The 22,835-nt window shown below is 43.4% G+C and overlaps 1 protein-coding gene across 1 annotated transcript in view; it reads left to right on the top strand.

The window, feature by feature from the left end:
- LOC126237186 (farnesol dehydrogenase-like) overlaps positions 1–22,835 on the top strand; it is a 40,468-nt gene that overhangs the window by 4,517 nt on the left and 13,116 nt on the right. The window contains exons 2-3 of the mRNA XM_049947062.1: positions 2,128–2,290; positions 15,776–15,905. Coding sequence (XP_049803019.1) covers positions 2,128–2,290; positions 15,776–15,905 — 293 coding nt within the window. The remainder of the gene's footprint in view (positions 1–2,127; positions 2,291–15,775; positions 15,906–22,835) is intronic.

Raw genomic sequence — 22,835 nt, 5'->3', positions numbered from 1 at the left:
AAGATTTCACACACATTTGAACATTTGAACATATGGACTACCGTCTTCGTCAACGCTATCACACATAGTAGCAACATCCATGTTAAGCGTTTAATAGTGGCTTTCACCACCCGTCTTCACTCCGTTGCCAACAACCAATTTTCTGCACTACAATACATCCTTTTATATGCGTGTCAAAGCTTTCATTAGTAAATTCATATTTCTTTTGTTATCACATTTCATATGTGTTAACTGTGGTCTTTAATGTTGGAGTACTGCAATGTGGATGCACCGAAAATGAAGTAGTATTCCTAGATGTTGCCCATGTCAAGTCTGTACACTATTCCATCTGCCCGTGCTTTAATCACTCCACTGAAACTCTACGTTAATACTTTGATAACGAATAAAGGAAGAACGAATAAACCAGCAACTTCTATTTTGGGAAACATGGCTCAGTCAGTACAGAATATGACGTATTGTTTCCAACAAAATTTGGATTTATGCCAAATAATAACTTAGTTACGACTTGTGACTCTGATGGCCATTATTGACGGTAATATGGTATTGTTTCTTCAGCGATCTGTGCTGATATAGTGCAAAGTGGCATTGTACACCAATGCGGAGAAAAAAAATGGTTCAAATGGCTCTGAGCACTATGGGACTTAACTGCTGTGGTCATCAGTCCCCTAGAACTTAGAACTACTTAAACCTAACTAACCTAAGGACATCACACACACCCATGCCAGAGGCAGCATTCGAACCTGCAACCGTAGCGGTCACGCGGCTCCAGACTGTAGCGCCTAGAACCGCATGGCCACTCCGGCACTCCGGCACCAATCTCAGTTTCATTATGCAGTACTGTGCTCTCATCGTACAGTATTAATAACTTCTTTGTCAGTTCAACCTGTACATTCGATGCAAGAAAGCATGTTTTGTAACAGAAACCCTTTCTCACGCAGCAATCTGATTATTATGTGCCCCGTGCCATGGTTTTCTTTTACTTAATGGATAACAGAATTCCTTTATTTCTTCCGCTGTGTTTTCCCAACCGCTGTTGTAATTTTTACAACACATTTCTACCTTCGTCCAACTTTTGTCCCTGATCTTTTGGGTTTCATCCAGTCAGTGGCTCATTGAAGCATTCCTTTCTCGCTATTGAAGTTGTATTTATTGCTTAACATTTTGTCATTGCTTCTTCGCCACGAACTATAGTCATCATTGCGATAAGTGGGCAACCTGTATGACGTTTTCTTCGACTGCAAATAGCTTTTCCTGCTGACAGGAAGTGTAAAGATCTGTAAACAGAAGTAGTTACCTGACCACTGTTTTCCTTTCGTTACTCAGTGTGTCAGGGTAGCAGTAATAGTCCAAAATTAGTGGGGTCCTAAGTGAAAAGAGATGGAAACTCGTTTTTTTCACTTTTGATTTTGACTTTCACTCTGTGGATGTTTGCGAATTCTAATGATTGGACGGCACACAGTTGAGCTGTTAGGGAAGTAAGTCTTTTTTTTAAATCTTTGTGATAGACAGGAAAGCCTGATTTTTTAAAAAAAATGTTCAAATGTGTGTGAAATGTTATGGGACTTAACTGCTAAGGTCATCAATCCCTAAACTTACACACTACTTAACCTAAATTATCCCAAGAACAAACACACACACCCATGCCCGAGGGAGGACTCGAACCTCCGCCGGGACCAGCCGCACAGTCAATGACTGCAGCGCCCTAGACCGTTCGGCTAATCCCGCGCGGCAGCCTGATTTAACTTGTGGCAATTTACGTTATTGTACATAACACTAAGTGTAGTGAAGTTATTTGGACTGTCTCAAGTAGAAGTCTTTTTATTATATTGAGCAATATTTTTGTAATTAAATTTATTTTTTACACTATCGGCTGCTATGTATTACACTTTAGAGATATTTAGTGGTGAAAACAGAGCATAGTTCAGGTATGACATATCGTAAAAAGCGTTTAAGTACTTTCACACTTAAGTACTCACATCAAGTATTAGCTAAAAGAATGTATACGACATTTAATAATTACTGCTTTCATACTGTGAACCGTGCACACTACTTTTCCTTGGGGCCCTGGCTCTGCTAGAGTCCTGTGAGTCACAGCGCTTCGTCCGCTGTTTGCTTCTTTTCTTACAGGCACTCGCGCTCAAGGACGCCCCTGGTAAACTGCACGCTATTCAGGGCGATGTCGCAGACGAGAACAGCGTACTGGCAGCGTTCAAGTGGATCAAAGATAACCTGTCCGGCGTCGACATCTTAATCAACAACGCTGGCCTGATCACTGAGGCCGATCTGACGTGTAAGTATGCGAGTGTCTTCCGAAAAGTTCTTACGACACCATACAGCACGATGAATGCAATGTCTACTCATTCTGATAAAAGCATGAGTCTGTTAAGCACCGTTGAAGATCCGCCGATGTTGTCTGCCGTTGGAGCGCAACAAAAAGTATGTAGTAAAAGGCTCATCCACTGACACTACTTTCATCAATTTTGATGGAACTGTCACAGCGTAAGTACACAGTTGATGGACATGACAGTGTCGCACAGTAACACGCCACGACCATTAGTTTATTAGTAAAAGGGAACTTTCCTTTTTTTATGACGCATTTAGATTATGCAGTCGTCTGAAAGGGTACTGAAGTAAATAAATGAAACATGACTTTCAAACACCACAAAAACAAACACACTTTCTTAAAGAAACAGTATAAATACTATGGCTCCAAATAACATTTCACTCATTAAAAAAAAACACACATGTGTAGTAAAAAATTGGCTCCCAGAATTCTAAAAGCTAAATAAGGGAAAATCGATAGACTTTCTTATAAAGAAAACTGGTCTGCAAAACATTGGTTACGAAATTCGCTGTTAAAAAATGTAAATAGCTTCCTAGATTCAAAAAATATCCGTAACAAAACTTTCATTTCAAAATACACGAAACTGGGACACTATAAAAGACTCATAAAACAAGATGTTTCTTAATAGAGCCTGTGACACTCATTTTAAAAAGACAGATGGACACTGAAGAAATCCGAAAGAGAAAAAGAAAAGCTACCAGGAAAACTGTAGGTCTAAATTATATTAAACATGGTTCATACAGACCAAGAGCAAATATATAATTTGAAAAGTGTACCAATATTTATTCGGACATGAAAAAACGCAGACTAAAATTTTATGGACAAATAAGAAAAAAAGGACTCAACCAAATTAACTTGACGGTTTCTGGAATAAAAGTCTCCGTGAAGTTAAAACTGAATCGGTGTTTTAAAAGAAAACCTGAAGCAACCAGGAATAATACAGCTTGTTGCAACACTCAGAAAAAAGTTACGCGGAGAATTCTGGATTGGACAGTTAGCCTGACAAGTACACTGACGGAAAAAAAATTACAACACCAAGGAAGGCATCGTGCCACCTAAACGAAAGTTGGTAGGCGTTTTCCTACAGCTGAGAGATGGTGTCTATTCAAATATCGCGCCAGTCGCATAAGAGTGTCGCTAATAGCGCCACTATGAAGATGCAAATCAGGTTTGTTTTAAATACATGCTGTAACGGTAGTTAGCGTTAGGTACCTTTGAGATTGGACGTGGTAAGTTGATGATAGTCAAGAACGCCTTTAAACCAACAAAGACGCCATAGTCTACATCTCACAGAGTTTGAACGAGGTCGTGTAAGAGGGCTATAAGAAGCTGGATGTTTCTTCTGCGATACTGCAGAAAGACTTGGCAGGAAAGTAGCCACCATAGACGACTGCTGCAACGGTGTTCATAAGAATGTACACTGCTGGCCACCGTAAATGCAACACCCTGAAGGAAGCATCCGAATCAAGTGAAATTTACACCATGGGTTTGCAGCGATGAGATATGCAACTGATTAGAATTTCAGCGCAGACGCACATCACGCGCGCCTGTGGCGCCACCTCATAGCGCCATTTAAGGCTTGGCGATTTCGACGAGTGTACGTTCGGCACGTGTGTTTACCTTGTGGTTATTTCACAAGACGATCAGTTATGCCTCGTAGACAACAGCGAACATCGTTTTATCAAGTATCCGAGTTCGACAGAGGAAGGATAGTGGCTTACCGAGATTGTGGATTATCATACAGAGAAATCGCTAGTCGTGTTGAACGAAACCAAACAACTGTAATGCGGATATGTGACCGTTGGATGCAGGAGGGTACGACGGACCGACGTGGTCGATCGCATTCACCTCGGTGCACCACTGCACGTGCTGATAGGCAAATTGGGCGCATGGCAGTGACGGATCGCTCAGTGACCATAGCACAGCACATTGCGTCTGTAACGCATCATCCAGTGTCTGCGCATACCATTCGACGCCGTTTACAGCAGAGTGGTCTGTCCGCAAGACGTCCATTGCTTCGTCTACCATTGACGCAGAACCACAGACGTCTCCGTCGCCAATGGTGTGATGACAGACGGATGTGGACGGCAGAATGGAATGACGTTGTCTTTACTGACGAGGCACGCTTCCCGAGGATGCTGGACAGCTGCATTATGCACCGCCACACTGGTCTTGCACCGGGTATGATGGTATGGGGCGGTATTGGATATTACTCTCGCACGCCTCTAGTACGCATTGCCGGTACTTTAAATAGCCGGCGCTACATATCCGAGGTGCTGGAGCCAGTTGTCCTTCCTTACCTTCAGGGCTCGGCCACAGCCATATTTCAACAGGATAATGCGCGACCACACGTGGCACGAATTGTCCAAAGATTCTTCGTCAATAACCAGATTGAACTGCTTCCCTGGCCGGCTCGCTCTCCGGATCTTTCGCCGATAGAAAACATGTGGTCCATGGTTGCTCAACGAGTGACCTAGATTACATCCCCAGCTGCCACACCAGATGATCTTTGGCAACGTGTGGAAGCTGCTTGGGCTGCTGTAACCCAGGATCACATCCAACGTCTCTTTGACTCAATGCCGAGACGTGTGGCAGCGGTGATCTCCAACAATGGCGGCTACTCTGGCTACTGGTTCTGGCAGGAACCACATGTCACAGACGTCTGTAAACGTAATCATTTGATACTTGGTCAACATCTTATCTACAAAATAAATTTTGTTGTGCTACCTCTTGTCTTTCTTGGTGTTGCATTTACGGTGGCCAGCAGTGTACACTACTGACCATTAAAATTGCTACACCAAGAAGAAATGCATATGATAAACGGGTATTCATTGGACAAATATATTATACTCGAACTGACATGTGATTACATTTTCACGCAATTTGGATGCATAGATCCTGAGAAATCAGTACCCAGAACAACCACCTCTGGTCGTAATAACGGCCTTGATACGCCTGGGCATTGAGTCAAACAGAGCTTGGATGGTGTGTACAGGTACAGCTGCGCACGCAGCTTCAACACGATACCACAGTTCATCAAGGGTAGTGACTGGCGTATTGTGACGAGCCAGTTGCTCGGCCACCATTGACCAGCATTTTCAGTTGGTAAGAGATCGGGAGAATGTGCTGGCCAGGGCAGCAGTCGAACATTTTCTGTATCCAGAAAGGCCCGTACAGGACTTGTAACATGCGGACGTGCATTATCCTGCTGAAATGTAGGGTTTCGCAGGGATCGAATGAAGGGTAGAGCCACGGGTCGTAACATATCTCAAATGTAACGTCCACTGTTCAAAGTGTCAATGCGAACAAGAGGTGACCGAGACGTGTAACCAATGGCACTCCATACCATCATGCTGGGTGATACGCCAGTATGGCGATGACGAATACAAGCTTCCAATCTGCGTTCACCGCGATGTCGCCAAACACGGATGCGGCCATCACGAAGCTGTAAACAGAACCTGGATTCATCCGAAAAAATGACGTTAAGCCATTCGTGCACCCAGGTTTGTCGTTGAGTACACCATCGTAGGCGCTCCTGTCTGTAATGCAGCGTCAAGGGTAACCGTAGCCATGGTCTCCGAGTTGATAGTCCATGCTGATGCAGACGTCGTCGAACTGTTCGTGTAGATAGTTGTTGTCTTGCAAACGTCCCCATCTGTTGACTCAGGGATCGAGACGTGGCTGCACGATCCGTTACATCCATGCGGATAAGATGCCTGTCATCTCGACTGCTAGTGATACGAGGCCGTTGGGATCCAGCAGGGCGTTCCGTATTACCCTCCTGAACCCACCGATTCCATATTCTACTAACAGTCATTGGATCTCGACCAAGGCGAGCAGGAATGTCGCGATACGATAAACCGCAATCGCGATAGGCAACAATCCGACCTTTATCAAAGTCGGAAACGTGATGGTACGCATTTCTCCTTCTTACACGAGGCATCACAACAACGGTTCACCAAGCAACGCCGGTCAACTGCCGTTTGTGTATGAGAAATCGGTTGGAAACTTTCCTCATGTCAGCACGTTGTAGGTGCCGCCACCGGCGCCAACCTTGTGTGAATGCTCTGAAAAGCTAATCATTTGCATATCACAGCATCTTCTTCCAGTTGGTTAAATTTCGCGTCCGTAGCACGTCATCTTCGTGGTATAGCAGTTTTAATGGCCTTTAGTGTAAGATCACAAGACTAGGCTCCGGACGACTACGTGGCACTACAGTGGCAAAACCATTGTTTTCGGCGTCTGGCGTTGGCGCATCGTGCTACATTTGTAGCGCCAATTTGAGCAGCAGTTGACACAACAATGACACAACGAACTGTTACAAATCTGTTATTTCAAGGACATCTCCGAACCAGGTGCCCCGTAGCGTGCGTTCCACTGATGCCAAAACACCGCCTTTTGCCACTTCAGTGGTGTCAAGCGAGAAAGCCGGATCTGCCTTGGTGCCAGTGATGGCCGTGTGTTGGTCAGGACGAGGCTTGTAGAAGACCTGCACCCAACATGTCAGCGTGATAGACCCGCTTGACCTACTCCTAGAGGTGTGGTCTGAGGTGTGATTTCGTATGACAGTAGGTGTATTTCCGTGGTTATCTCACACACCCTGACTGCATATTTGTACGTCAGTCTGGTGCTTCGACCTGTTCATGAGCAGCATTACAGGAGGTGTTTTCCAGCAGGATAACTCTCGCCCATATACCGTTGTTGTAACAAAAACATACTCTACAGAGAGTCAACATATTTTCTGGCCTGCTCGAACGCCAGATATGTCTTCAATCGAGCGCATATCGGACGTCATCGGACGACAACTCCAGCGTCAACCACAAACAGGATTAACTGTCCTCGTACTGCCGGACCAAGTGCAACACGCATGGAACTTCATCCCACAAACTGACATCTGGCACCTAAGCAACAAAATGCATACAACACAATGCATGCACGTTTGCTCGCTTGCGTTCAGCATTCTGGGGGTTACACTGGTTATTAATTACCAGAATTTAATTATTTTTTCTTTTTCTGTCATCAGTCTTCTGACTGATTTGATGCGGTCTGCCACGAATTCTTCTCTTTTTCCAAACTCTTCATCTCAGAATAGCACTTGCAACCGACCTAGTCAGTTATTTGCTGGATATATTCCAATCTCTGGCTTCCTCTACAGTTTTTACCTTCTACAGTCCCCTCTAGTACTATGGAAAATTTCCCGTTTTGTCTTAACAAGTGTCATCCCATCCTGTCTCTTCTTGTCGCCAATGTTTTTCACATATTACTTTTCTCGTCGGTTCTATGGAAAACCTTCTCATTCCTTACCCGGTCAGTCCACCTAATTCTCAACATTCTTCTGTAGCACCACATCTCAAATGTTTCGATCCTCTTATGTTCTGGTTTACCGACAGTCCATGTTTGTAGTGTACATTGCTGAGCTCCAAACGTACATTTTCAGTAGTTTCTTCCTCAAATGGTCTCTGTTTAATATTGGGAGACTTCTCGTGGCCAGGAACGCCCTTTTTGCCAGTAGTAGTCTGCTTTTCATGCCCTCCTTGCTCCATTCGTCATGGGTTGTTTCGCTGCCTAGATAGCTGAAGTCCCTAACTTCATTTACTTCGTGATCACAATCCTGTCTCGCTTTTATCATTTCTGCTACTTCGCATTAGATTTGTCTTTCTTCGCTATCCTGTCAATCTACACTCTGTACACATTTGCCTGTCCATTCGGTTCAGCAGATCCTGTAATTCTTCTTCAATTTCACTTAGAACAGCAACGTCATCAACGAATCTTATCCTTGATATCCATTCATCTCGAATTTTAATTCCACTCTTGAACTTTTCTTTTATTTAAGTCATTGCTTCGTCTATGTATAGATGGAACACTAGGGGCGAAAGACTACATCCATGTCTTCCACCCTTTTTAATCCGTAAACTTCGTTCTCGGTCTTCCACTCTAACAGTTTCCTCTTGGAAACCTCAGAACTGTCTCTGGTGCCTTTATCATTCCTAAAGCCAAACTGCTCGTTGTCTAACACACCGTCAATTTTCTTTTCGAGTCTACTGTATGTTATTCTTGTCAGCAGCTTGGAAGCGTTAGTTGTTAAGGTGATTGTGCGATAATTCTCGCACTTGTCAGCTCTTGTCATCTTCGGCATCATTGTGTGGATGATGTTTTTCCGAAAGTCAGATGATATATCGCAGGACTCATACATTCTATAAATCAATGTGAATAGTCGTTTTATTGCCACTTCCTTCGGCGATTTCAAAACTTCTGATGGATTATTATCTATCCACTCTGCCTTATTTGATCTTAAGTCTTCCTAAGCTCTTTTAAATTGTCATTCTGATTCTGCATCCCCTGTCTCTTCTATATCGATTCCTGTTTCTTCCATCACATCTTCAAAGTCTTCCCCATCATATAGGCTTTAGGTATACTCTTTCCACCTACTTTCTCTGCATTTCACGCTGGAATTCGCATTGCATTATTAATGTTGTCACCCTTGCTTTTAATTTTACCGAAGGTTCTTTTGACTTTTCTGTATTCGTCCTTTCGACAGTCATTTCTTTTTCGATTTCTTCACGTTTTTCAAGCACACATTTCGCCCTAGCTTCCCTGCACTTCCGATTTATTTCATTCCTGAGTGACTAGTATTTCTGTATTTCGGAACTTCTCTGAAGGTTTTTTTAATTCCGTCTTTCGTCTATTAACTGAAGTATTTCTTCTGTTACCCATGGTTTCTTCACACTTACCTTCTTTGTAAATATATTTTTTCTTCCAGCTTCTGTAATTGTCTCTTCAACTGTACTGCCTACTGTGCTATTTCTTATCGCAGTAGCTATAGCGTCAAAGAGCTTCAGGCGTATCTTCTCATTTCTTAGTACTTTCGTATCCCACTTGATTGCGTATTGATTCTTCCTGACTGATCTCTTAAACGTCAGCCTACTCTTCATCACTGCCAAATTGTGAGCTAAGTCTGTATCTGCTCCTCGGTAGACCGTACAATCCAGTATCCTATGGGTATCTTAACAGGTGGGCCGGCCGCGGTGGTCTCGCGGTTCTAGGCGCGCAGTCCGGAACCGTGCGACTGCTACGGTCGCAGGTTCGAATCCTGCCTCGGTCATGGATGTGTGTGATGTCCTTAGGTTAGTTAGGTTTAAGTAGTTCTAAGTTCTAGGGGACTGATGGCCACAGCAGTTGAGTCCCATAGTGCTCAGAGCCATTTGAACCATTTCTTAACAGGTGGAAGAATCATAGGGGAACTGGAAGATGGGCGAAGTCTGATGAGTGTTGCCCAGAAATACGGCATTACTCACGGTACTGTTTCACGTGCGTGGCGAGCGTTCCGAAAAACAAGCATTGCTGCCTGAAAGAGAGGAAGTGGTCCACGGTCAACTACAGCAGCAGATGGCCGCTAAATTGTGTAAGAGGCAAGAAGGGACCCACGTCAAACGGGGTGTGCAGCTGCGATCACAGTTAAAAGGTTCAAATGGCTCTGAGCACTAGGCGACTTAACTTCTGAGGTCATCAGTCGCCTAGAACTTAGAACTAATTAAACCTAAGGACATCAAACACATCCATGCCCGAGGCAGGATTCGAACCTGCGACCATAGCGGTCGGTCGGTTCCAGACTGCAGCGCCTAGAACCGCACGGCCACTCCGGCCGGCTCAGTTAAGAGGACAACAAGGTGCGGTGGTACCTAACGGTCACTGCGGGTGTAGTTGCTCTTCTAAACATCATCCGATAGGGGGAAACCAATTGCGTCTTTACCTGCGGTTACTCGTACTTTAGGTATGCACCGGTATGTTAAAAATTAATAAAAAAAGATGAAAAAAAAGAAACAGATCAATGTAGTCATAGGTTCGAGCCGCGCACGTCTGCTTTCTTGCGACGCAGCTAATTCGCTGCATATTATATCCTGTAGCTGTGATCCACCAGTCAAAGTCTCTGCATTGGCTAAATTGCGATTTAATAAAATACACGTAAAAAAGTTAAATGAATAATTTTCTAATAAGGGTTCCATTTCAACATCTTTAATTGGCGTCTGCAAAATGGAATTATGTTGAACAATGTTTATTCGAGGAAGGACATCTTAAATAAGTGGTCCTACAATATGCAGTTAAAATAAGAACAGAAAATATCCTTATCAAATGCAGTAAAGTTATTTTAAGCGTTACGAGAATGGTAGTAAAGTCACAAATTTAAGTAGTCATCGAAAATACGTGAAAACTAAGTCCATTTCGTAATCACAGTACACGAAACATTCACCGGCTAAAAGCAGTTCATAGCTCAACATGATGATTTATCAATTAAGACCTTCGAGATGGCGAGTAGAAATTTATACTGTGTCTGTCCTCAGTTCTGTAATACAAGCGGAAAAAGTTAGCGGGAAGAAGACCTCTCGAAATACAGTATAAAGTCTCTGCAAACGTTAGAGTATTTTAGCCGCCATTCACCACCCAGAATGTCACCTACTGGATCAGATATCACCCATTATCATAAGAAGGTCTGCCTTCTTTCATAACGAACTTCCAAGTGCCCAGAATCGCTCCCTTGAGCTCTTCATTCGAAAAGTCCCAGTCTCTATTTCACTCCATTAGCGTTCTGCTGCTGTCCATTTTACCATTGTCTGAAGGCTGTTACTACCAAAATATATAGTTCTTAAGTTCTACTTTCATGATCTGACTCAGCCTGACCACTTCCCAGACTAAAGTAATATATTATAACAATATTTAAATAAAAAAGCTTAGCTTTTAAATATTTCGCCACACTCAGTTCATTCGCAAAATTACAAATATAGGTTTGTTCATAAATAACTAAGTTAGTATTTTTGTACAAGTGTGCTCACGTTAAATGACAATGAATTGTCATCAAATATTTATATAACAGTTATTTATTCCTTCTTGACAGAAGTTTCTCTTGTTCCTCTTTTCTGCTATTGTCTACTTTTCCACCAAAAATACTGTACATCGTTCTTAAACTGTACAGAAATGATTTAATTCAACTTGACCACTTACTGTACTAAACTAATATATTAGAGCAATATTTAAATAAAGAAATGTAATAAATATTCAGTCACACTCAGACCATTCACAGTATTTCCAAATAAAGGTTTGTTCATAAATAAATATCATTCTTGCGCAAGTCTACTCACGTTAAATGACAAAGATTTATCATTATGATTTCTTGACAGAAGCGTCTCTTGGTTCTCTATTCAGATGAGGTATCCACTAACATATGCGATTCACCACTTTTAAATTAGCAAAGCTTTTGATAACACTTGCAAGCAACATTTAAATAAAGTTACCAGCAAAAAGGTAAACTGCTCATTAAATAACTACACAAGTACGTCAAGATATGAGGTATTCATGGTATTCATATTCTGTGTAATTGCGGAGACTACTACGTTTAAGAGATTAGCAGTTGCTATTTCAGAGATTTATTATGAAAATGTTTGGTCACTGTGAAATATTAACTTCTGTAGTTTTAAAGACATTGAAAAATACTGTCTAATTGGATGTGCCTCACTTTTCTGAGATCACAAATGTATTCGGATTTGCTTCAGTACTTGGCAGTAAGTTATTAGAGATTCTCAGAGAATTGTAAGATACCATCTTGCAGCTTGTCTGCAACTCCGCCGTTGTTCAAATGGTTCAAATGGCTCTGAGCACTATGGGACTTAACATCTTTGGTCATGAGTCCCCTAGAACTTAGAACTACTTAAACCTAACTAACCTAAGGACAGCACACAACACCCAGCCATCACGAGGCAGAGAAAATCCCTGAGCCCGCCGGGAATCGAACCCGGGCCGCCGTTGTTGATGCACCTCCTGCACAGCGGGTATGCAAGTAAGAGCAGCCGAAATTCCCAGCTTTTGGATTTATTCATTTCTGCCTTCTCTGCTCGTCTTTGTACCTGGATTCGGCCATGCCGGTCACCTAGCTGGAACTGCCATGGCACTCTTGATACCTCGGCTGCTAGCGTTCAGCCGTACAAGAAATTCATCTTACCTCGTACCAGTACTGGGTGGCCAATTAGCTAGCCTACATACGCGTAACTTTAAAAGGCACACGATCTCGCACTCCCCTGAGATACTTGCCGGTCGTGGTCTCTTTCTCTGACGATCGTGACATTGTGTTCCGTAAACATTCGCACATCGGCGGCGCCGTTTGCAGCGGTTCCAAGCGCGTAGGGAATGGACCAACAAGGAACATATTCTGAGGAACATATTCTGAGGAACACATTCTGGATAGTAATTCTGGACGTACCCTCTTAACGTGGGAGATGGGAACGCGTAATACAATCAGGACCATTGTCAAACATGACCGTCCTGCTGCTTCAGGTGTTATGGGGTGAAGAGGAAAACGTCGCAGAGGCGCACTGCCATTCAAGTCTTTGAACACACTACAATCGCCAGTCAACATTATTGTGACTACAACTTCCCCATATGCGTCTTTTTAGGGACGCACTATGCCCTAATTCATTTTTAGGCTTCCGTACCTCATTTGGAAAAACGGAATCCTAATGGGATCACTTTGCTGTCTGTCTCTCATTCTGCCCGCTTCCCTGTCTGTCTGCCAGACGGTTCAAAGCCTTTTTCTCAGCAATGGGCAGATGTGTCATGCCGAAATTTATGTCACACATTATGGGAGCCCGCCCAGCTAGCCGCGCAGTCTAACGCGCTGGTTCCCGAGCGGGAACGCATGCCGGTCCCCGGCACTAATCCGCCCGGTGGAATAGTGTCGAGGTCCTTTGTGCCCGTGGATGGTTCTTCAGGCGATTTTCCACCTACCCCGGCGAATGCGGGCTAGTTCCCCTCATTCCGCGCAAACACCGGTAACACCCTGTATACATACATACATACATATATTATGGCATGTGTCCTTTTTTGATGCATAAAAGTGAAGCATCTAAATCAATGCAATTAAAACAAGCAACCATTTATATCGCCATTTTGACATTCGCAAAGCATTCGTCTAAACATACAGGCCACTTCCCGTTGACCTAGAATCATGAAATTTGGCAATAAGCAAGGTTTCACACCACAACCAAAGGAAAAATTCCAAATATTGTTGATTTGTAATTACATCACACGAAAAAAAAAATTCATTTGCTATCCGACTGTCTGGATGTCTATCCATCGGTTAAGACCCCTTTTTCTCAGGAACTGGGAGACACGTCAAACTAACTTTTATGTCAGATACTGAGGTCTATGGTCCTTTGGTGGTTTAAAAATATTACGCTCCTAAGTCAATTCAGTCGAAAGATTCGGCCGTTTATGTCACATAATTTGATATCCGCAAATTCACTCATTAAAACCTGTTGGGTACCTCCCCTTGATGTACAATTATGAAATTTGGCAAGAAGAAATGTTTCACAGTACAATTAAAGTAAAAAATCAGGAAACTATTATAATTATATTTATAATTGTATCACACGAAAAATATTCCTTCTATGATTTATTATTGGATTTTACACATGAAATTAAGTTATTCTGGAAATCTTCGAATCAGTTGGACCGATATCTTGCCAGTATCGATGTCGATAACAGCCAAAAATAGTCGAAATCCTAGATTCCCGAAATGGATGAGCTGTCTACATACGTCTTCGAGTTTGTGTGGAATCCTCCGTGCGTGAGTCCTATTCTCGTGTGCCAAATTTTTATGGATTACAATGAGGGACCAACCCATAAAGCGCGGGAGAAAGAGCTCTTGAAACGAGATGATATTCAACAAATGGACTGGTCTGTCCGTTCGCCCGACTCAAATCCCTTTGGGAACGTGTGGGATGCTGCGGGAAGACGTACTGCAATTGCAGCACGACCACAGGCGCCAGCGAACATCCAACGACTGTCAACTGCCCTGATGTCGGAATGGAGCACTCTACCACAAGAGCTCCTTACCAGACCTGTGGCCAGCATTTGAGCATGTTTCAGAGCATACATTTCTGTCCACGGTGATCACACACGCTATTAAAAATCATGTCCTGCCCTTTTGTAATGTCAAGCGGACCATCATGAATCGTCCTGACTTCAGTGTAACTGATGTTTTTGAATAATAGCGTCATACCTGTTCGTCTCATTGCTTATTTGTTTCACTTACCTTCTGTGCTATATTGTAGCAGTTCCTTATATGTATGGTTCAAGTTTGAATCAAGCTGTGTTACTTGGCAGTGACATCATGCGAAAGGTACTTTCCTCCTTAAGTTTGCCACACAAGTGTACACTGAAGATCCAGAACTTTATGACCACCTGCATAATAGCTTTTTTGTCAGTCTTTGGAACAAAATACACCACTGATTCTGCGTATCAGGGATCCGACAGTCTGTCGGTAAATTTCTGGAAATATTAGGCATTAGATGTCTACGCATAGGTAGCCCTAGCGTAATTCGCGTACGCGATAATGGCGCTCGATAGCGTCCCCTGTGGGTTGTACAGGATTTAAGTCAGGCGAACTTTGTCGCCGAGACATCAGTGAAAATTTACGATAAGGCTCCTCAAACCACTGTAGCACGGTGGTGGCTCCGAGACACGGAAAATTATACTGCTGAAAGATGACATCCACGTCGGGGAAGACATCGAGCATGAAAGGTTGCAGGTGATTCGCAGTTGTCAGCGTACCTTCGATTAATACCGTCGATCCCATGTAAGCGCAGGAGAATGTCTCCCTCAGTATAATAGTGGTTTCACAAGCCTGCGTCCGCCAAGCGCTGCACGTTTCGAGCTGCTGTTCAGCTCGATGACGTCGTTCGTGGAGACGACTATCGACCTAGTGTAACGAAAATGTGATTCACTTCATGAGTTAACAGGTTTCGACGGTCGAATCCCGATGGTCCTGTGCTCAATGCAATCGTAATTGACGATATCGTTGGGTCAACGTGTGAATACGTAGGGGTGGTCTGCTGTGGAGCTCGATGTGCAACAATGTACGTTGAATGCTGTGCTCCTAAACACTTGTGAGTGAATCAGCATTGTGCTCTTTCGGCAGAGACGGCACAGATCACCATCTGTCGTACCTTACAGGCTAGACGAGCCTCCGAACCCCAAGTTCTGTGAAGAGTCGTGGACCTGTAAACATTTAGTACCTAGTGGTAGTTTCACTGTCCTTCTACCTCTTTCCGTAGTTTCTCACGACAGTAGCACGTGAACATACGACCAGCTTCGCCGTTTTCGAGACATTTGTTCACAGACTCTGCATGATAATAATCTGCCCTTTGTCAAAGTCGTTTATCTGAATGAATATCCCCATTTGTAGCCCATAGCTTCGCTGGGGTCATCCCCCGTCCGTGTCTGCTGTTCTTACATACCTTTGTTACCGTGTGACGTGCCCGCAACACCATCAGCCTGCATCCAGCGTCGCGGTGGTTAGTGGTCATAATTTTTTGGCTGATCAGTTTAAGTGCGTGTTGACTATATTCCTCTACTGAAAAGCTCCTGTTTCTATTTGAACAGCTGGCAAGACGGAAAACTGGAAGCGCATCCTGGACGTGAACGTGCTGGGTCTGAGCATCTGCACCAGGGAGGCCGTGCAGGACATGCTGAGCCGGGGCGTCGACGACGGCTTCATCATCCACATCAGCAGGTATGGAGAAATAGTTCCCTTATCTACTTGCCAGCCCACTGGTTGTTGTACTGTAGCCTGCTCATCTACTTCAGAAGACCACTCATATTTAACAGTCCATCAGAAATTATACTCTCATTCGTATTCCTAGTAATGTTATCATCTTACTCTGTCTTACGGACGTGCAGAACACGTCAAGTGCCATAACCCGATTTCCCAGAAACTTCACTCAGTGGAACAGAGGTAAAAACAGCGAATATGTGTCTCAGGTTATCACTAGATATTTGATAGTTTCTGAGAAAACGACAATACAAGTTTTCAGTGTAATTGAGACGCATTTTTATGGGGAAACAGTCCAATCAGAGCGATGGCACATTGTCCAGCGTTGCGGATTCACTTTTTTGCGCCTCGTGTTCGAAAACTCGATTATTATTTTTAATTTTGTTATTTATTTATTTACCCATGTCCGTAGAAGATTACTACACGAATGATGTCCGTATTCGTCTACTAATAGTAAGCCTGGAGAATGAATCTAAAAAGGAAAACAATAAAGTAATGTAAAAAGTTTTTGAAACTGTTTTCGTTCAAATTACTGTAGTGCATTTCTTAATCGATTGGAAGGGCCAGTTTTCGCAAAGATGAACCGTTATGCATGGTTTGTCGCGAAATTATTGCCAGTACATCAAATCTTCAGCAGTGTTAACGGGTTTTCTTTCCCGAGAGAGATTCATATGAAGAAATGTTACTGTGACAGGCATGCCTTTGCGATATCCTCGTGATGTTCGAAATTTCTATGTTTCGAATGTTTCTATGTTCATTGTCATCCGAGGACCGCACCAAATCTTTGTGAAGAATAAACATAACAATAAAACACAAGAATTGATATAAGACTGAAATATAAGACTATGAGAATATAAAAAGATTGTAACCGTGAAAATACCATACACAGAAATATTATGTTCAAAATGGTTAAAATGGCTGGTACAGGTACCCTGATTCAGACTTTGGTAACTCATCTGTGACATTTTCACTGCTTGCTAACTCTTCAGTGGTCCAGGCAGCTGATGGCGTTGAAAGAGTGTCGTCTTCGCTACTGTCACGTTTAGTGGAAGAGTCTAGATTGTCGGTGATAGGTATTGAAACATTATCGTCTTTCTTGGAGTCTTCCTCTGGTTGTTGGGATGAATGTTGCGTTGACTCTGTGTGTGAATCATATGGAGACGGTGGCATATCGGAGAGACTTATTTCGGCCTTATTATAGACTGTAGTGATTTCGTCTTTGTTGCTTGGAATCGGAACTATGGGACTTAACATCTGAGGTCATCAGTCGCCTAGAACTTAGAACTACTTAAACCTAACTAACCTTGCAACGTCCCCTTAGAACAATTAATGAGTGGCTGTGCTGGTAAACCTCTTACATTATTTGCTTTTCAAACAGCTGAGCAAAACTGAACGTACTCAGACATTACTCTCTTTACTTATTCTGATCAACACTAAACTGACACACAATATTTTTTAGCGCAACGCAATCTGACTTTCAATAATCCCTACAAAAGAATGGCCCTGACTAACACTAACCTATACCTTTCACAAATCACTTACCTCACAAAAATCTTCGTTACTCGAACTACTGCAATACAGCGAGTGCCACTACTGCCAGCTAAATAAAAGATTCAAACTACTGAAGGCACTAACTACTAATAGGCATAGTTAGCAAATGTAAGATTTTAATAGAGAACAAACAATGTACACTCCTGGAAATGGGAAAAAGAACACATTGACACCGGTGTGTCAGACCCACCATACTTGCTCCGGACACTGCGAGAGGGCTGTACAAGCAATGATCACACGCACGGCACAGCGGACACACCAGGAACCGCGGTGTTGGCCGTCGAATGGCGCTAGCTGCGCAGCATTTGTGCACCGCCGCCGTCAGTGTCAGCCAGTTTGCCGTGGCATACGGAGCTCCATCGCAGTCTTTAACACTGGTAGCATGCCGCGACAGCGTGGACGTGAACCGTATGTGCAGTTGACGGACTGTGAGCGAGGGCGTATAGTGGGCATGCGGGAGGCCGGGTGGACGTACCGCCGAATTGCTCAACACGTGGGGCGTGAGGTCTCCACAGTACATCGATGTTGTCGCCAGTGGTCGGCGGAAGGTGCACGTGCCCGTCGACCTGGGACCGGACCGCAGCGACGCACGGATGCACGCCAAGACCGTAGGATCCTACGCAGTGCCGTAGGGGACCGCACCGCCACTTCCCAGCAAATTAGGGACACTGTTGCTCCTGGGGTATCGGCGAGGACCATTCGCAACCGTCTCCATGAAGCTGGGCTACGGTCCCGCACACCGTTAGGCCGTCTTCCGCTCACGCCCCAACATCGTGCAGCCCGCCTCCAGTGGTGTCGCGACAGGCGTGAATGGAGGGACGAATGGAGACGTGTCGTCTTCAGCGATGAGAGTCGCTTCTGCCTTGGTGCCAATGATGGTCGTATGCGTGTTTGGCACCATGCAGGTGAGCGCCACAATCAGGACTGCATACGACCGAGGCACACAGGGCCAACACCCGGCATCATGGTGTGGGGAGCGATCTCCTACACTGGCCGTACACCACTGGTGATCGTCGAGGGGACACTGAATAGTGCACGGTACATCCAAACCGTCATCGAACCCATCGTTCTACCATTCCTAGACCGGCAAGGGAACTTGCTGTTCCAACAGGACAATGCACGTCCGCATGTATCCCGTGCCACCCAACGTGCTCTAGAAGGTGTAAGTCAACTACCCTGGCCAGCAAGATCTCCGGATCTGTCCCCCATTGAGCATGTTTGGGACTGGATGAAGCGTCGTCTCACGCGGTCTGCACGTCCAGCACGAACGCTGGTGCAACTGAGGCGCCAGGTGGAAATGGCATGGCAAGCCGTTCCACAGGACTACATCCAGCATCTCTACGATCGTCTCCATGGGAGAATAGCAGCCTGCATTGCTGCGAAAGGTGGATATACACTGTACTAGTGCCGACATTGTGCATGCTCTGTTGCCTGTGTCTATGTGCCTGTGGTTCTGTCAGTGTGATCATGTGATGTATCTGACCCCAGGAATGTGTCAATAAAGTTTCCCCTTCCTGGGACAATGAATTCACGGTGTTCTTATTTCAATTTCCAGGAGTGTATTTACCTTAATAGTCATAATATATATAGCAGTTCATGACATCCAGTCTTACAAATTTCAAAACTCCGCCATCTCTCTCCCCACATCCACCACTGTTGGTGGCTCACCTCCAACTGAGCAACGCTACGCGCTGTTCGCATCCAGCTGCCCAACACTACAATGGCAGACAACAATGCAAACTAGCCACAGACTGCACACAGCACATCCAGTGATTTTCATACAGAGCGCTACGTAACGTTGCCAATAATAAAACATAAACAGCCTACTTACACACATCCATGCCCGAGGGAGGATTCGAACCTGCCATCGTAGCAGTCGCGTGGTTTTGGACTGATGTGCCCAGAACCGCTCGGCCACCGCGGCCGGCAAATATTATGCAATAAAAGTAGGACACTTATTGTGAAACCAAGTAGTAATTTTACAATTAATATAACGCTCTTCTGTTGTTTAACTTGATAAGGAACATTGTGTAGTGACCTGCTACAGGCGTAGGCATGGGTAGATAAATGAAAAACTAAAATAAAGTAAAATAAAATAAATAAAAACAATGACCTGGTTTCAATCACAGGACGGAAAAGTGAGAAGCCGCGATGCCACCAGTTGGGCGCTAAAAGCCATTCAAATCACATCGAAAACTTTGGCGATCGTTTTTTCAGAAACGGTAGAGTATCTGCAGGTAACCCGACTCACGTGTTGGCTTATTTTGTTCCTCTTCCACCGAGCAAAGTTTCTGGGAAATTAGGCTGTGGCACTTGTCCGTTCTTCTCGTGAGTGCAACATTCTTCTACATACTTTTAATATTGACCTCATTCTCAGAGTTTCATGAAACAGACTATGGCGAGACACAATACACCATTCTCTTCCTTCTTTTTCTATTTCACGTTGCCGTCATAAGAGTAAAATATAACATTAAATGTACTATTCACCTATTAAAGTCTCGTAAAGAGTACGATTCATCGTAGCGTAGCCTCAGAAACGATGTATGAAGGATGAAAAGTTAGTTTAAACTTGGAGTTCACTATACGCGAAGTGCAGATAGACAAAAAAGGAATATCAAAATTTTTTCGGGCAACTGTCAACAGCATCGATATCCTTGGAGAAATGCGTGGTACACACTGTTCTGTTTTACAAATGTATTTATTCACAACCTGTTTCGATTAATGATCATCTTCACAGTGGAAAAATCTTGTGACAACTGCACGTCACACATGCTATTTAACCAGAAAAGACGCCACACCTGACTTGCAAACATAAAAAGAAGGTACTTCATGGCGGTATATTTCTCTGAAGTTTGGAAGTCAGCTTTGGCATCTTTTCTGGTTAAATATCATGTATGACATGTGAAGTTATCACAATATTTCTCTCTGTGAAGATGATCAGTGATCGAAACCGATTGTGAATAAATGAGTTTGTAAGACACAGCAGTATGTACAATCCATATCTTCAAGGGAAAAAAGGCACAATGAGAACATGGATAGTACTGCCACTTCAGATATTTCCAGGATCAACAATCACGGTTCCATTCTTAGAAGTTTTATGGAGTACTGAAACGAAATTATTTGTGTGTGCGTGTGTAGCTTACGATGACTCTTGTGTATTTCTCGACCTGGGAATAACAGATAGGCAGCCTATCGATTCCGTTCAGCAAGTTTACTATTTCTTCCTCACCTTCGGACAGAAAAATAATTTAAAGTTGAAACGTCCCCATTGATATCTTTCTTCCTATTACTTTTGTATCTGCTGTGAAGACTGGTTTCACTTCCTGCGTTGCGCCTTCGGTCTAAAAGTTAGCAAGAGTTTTGGTAAGGTGCTATATTGCTTCATATCCTCCTTTATGTTCCCCTCTTCGATTTTCATTTCAATTATGGGCATTTCGTTTTGTAGACTCATCCATCTCTGCATTCTTACCCATTTAAACCGGACTCAGATCAGTGTAATTGTTTTCTTAACAAGAAATCGACGTGACTTTGTTTTATTTGACCAGGTTTTAATTTTGGTATTTAGCACATGATCCTTCACAGACTGCTGCCTATTAATCTGCTAGTACGTCTTTCTTCAAGCGTCTGAGAATGTTGTTTGCTGATTTTAGACGCATTCTTTTGAACTTACTACTTGAGTGCTACGACTCTTGGCCTGAATAGCTCCAGGCAAATCCCGGGGTGATCCTTTTGAAAGGGAGCAGCCGATTTCCTTTCACATCGTTGAAACAGGCCGAGCTTGTGCTCCCTTTGTTGTGACCTCGACGTCGACGGCATGTGAAACTCTTACCTTCCTTTCTTGGTCTTCATAAATACGTAGGTATTACAATTAAAAATATTTTTGAGTCATTCATTGTAAGAGCTGGCACTTGTTCACAATTTTATTCAGAAGATTCTTTACAGCTTTGAACAAATTATACGAGACATGTTCAATAAGTAATGAACACATTTCTTTCTCTGCCAACTTCTGTTGAAAAAATTTGGAATTTGTTGTGAGACATCGTGTGGAACACTCCTATAATTTCATGAAGTTTCCCTAGATGGCGGAGCTATACGTAACTTTCAAAATGACATCGGTAACAGAGGCGCGTGCCAAGTAGGTGGAACGCCAGAGCATCGCAGGTATTCATAGTCCTTGCAGAATGTTTACGGAGGCCTATCAGTGAACGAAAGCACGGTGGGTCTTAGGGCGAAGCGTCAGTCATCATCGCAATAAGATTGCGCAATCCTCTCCGATATCACGCATGCCAGACGACCTTACACAGTGAAAGTTCGCTTTAAATAATGAAAATATCACTCACGTAGTCTATTTTGAGTAATAACAGCTGTGCAGAAGTAATAATCAACTGTTGTAGACTACTGAACTGTAGTAATGAGAAGGCAAGCCTTTAATACTGGTGAACTGAGTATTCTGACTGCGAGAATTTTGAACACTATAAATGGCCTGAATAATGAACTTTGACATAAAATCTACGATAATTAGTATTGCAAAACTGATCCCGGATCCCTAACTGTCACTGAATGACATAAGTTGGCCCTGATTGAATTTAAAAAACCAAAATATTTAGTTGCAACCTCTATTCTGCGAAAATCTGGATAACGCGTTGCAGTACTGATTTGTCTTGGGCGCGGCTATGCTAAAGCTGCAAATTACTGTATCTGTACAGAGACACTCGTAAGTAGCAATGAGTTCTCTGTTAGATGCAAATCGAAGTATTTTCGGAACACAGTTCTTTTTCTATTTTTGAAAAAACCATGATCAATTAAAAATTGTAAAAGAAAGATAGGTGAAAAACGGTGCTGCAATAATAAAAGTGTAACTTCAAAAAACTACCTTATAATTCCTCTTCACGTAAATAAAAGATTCCATTACACTTCCTCCTTGTCAGATCAATTATATTACATAATCTTCTTAATTAAACACATCGATCAATTGATACTTTACGTCTGAAACAACATTACAACTGCTTCCATACTGTAAGACACCTAACCACTTTTTGCTACTGCGCCTTCGGGCACACCAAAGATAACCTAACCCTGCGATCAGCAAACAACATCGCTGATAACTCACATGTAACAGCTCGAGAGCAAAGATATGACGTTATTGTTCAATCTATCAATACTCAGATGACACCAATCAACGGCTGTCGCTCCTTCAATGTTGGACACCCCCATTCGAAGTGATCGACGGACTGCAGTTAAACACATTGCTGCTCAGTGGGACGTCTCTGATTGTAGGGCTGACTCTCTCATCTTCCCTCACTGTGCCACGATCACCTCTGAAGTGTATTTTGCCACCTT

Source organism: Schistocerca nitens, chromosome 2, assembly GCF_023898315.1.
Source record: "Schistocerca nitens isolate TAMUIC-IGC-003100 chromosome 2, iqSchNite1.1, whole genome shotgun sequence".
Classification (NCBI taxonomy): domain Eukaryota; kingdom Metazoa; phylum Arthropoda; class Insecta; order Orthoptera; family Acrididae; genus Schistocerca; species Schistocerca nitens.
The sequence above is the reverse complement of the archived record's forward strand: the minus strand, read 5'-3'. Positions and strand labels throughout refer to the sequence as shown.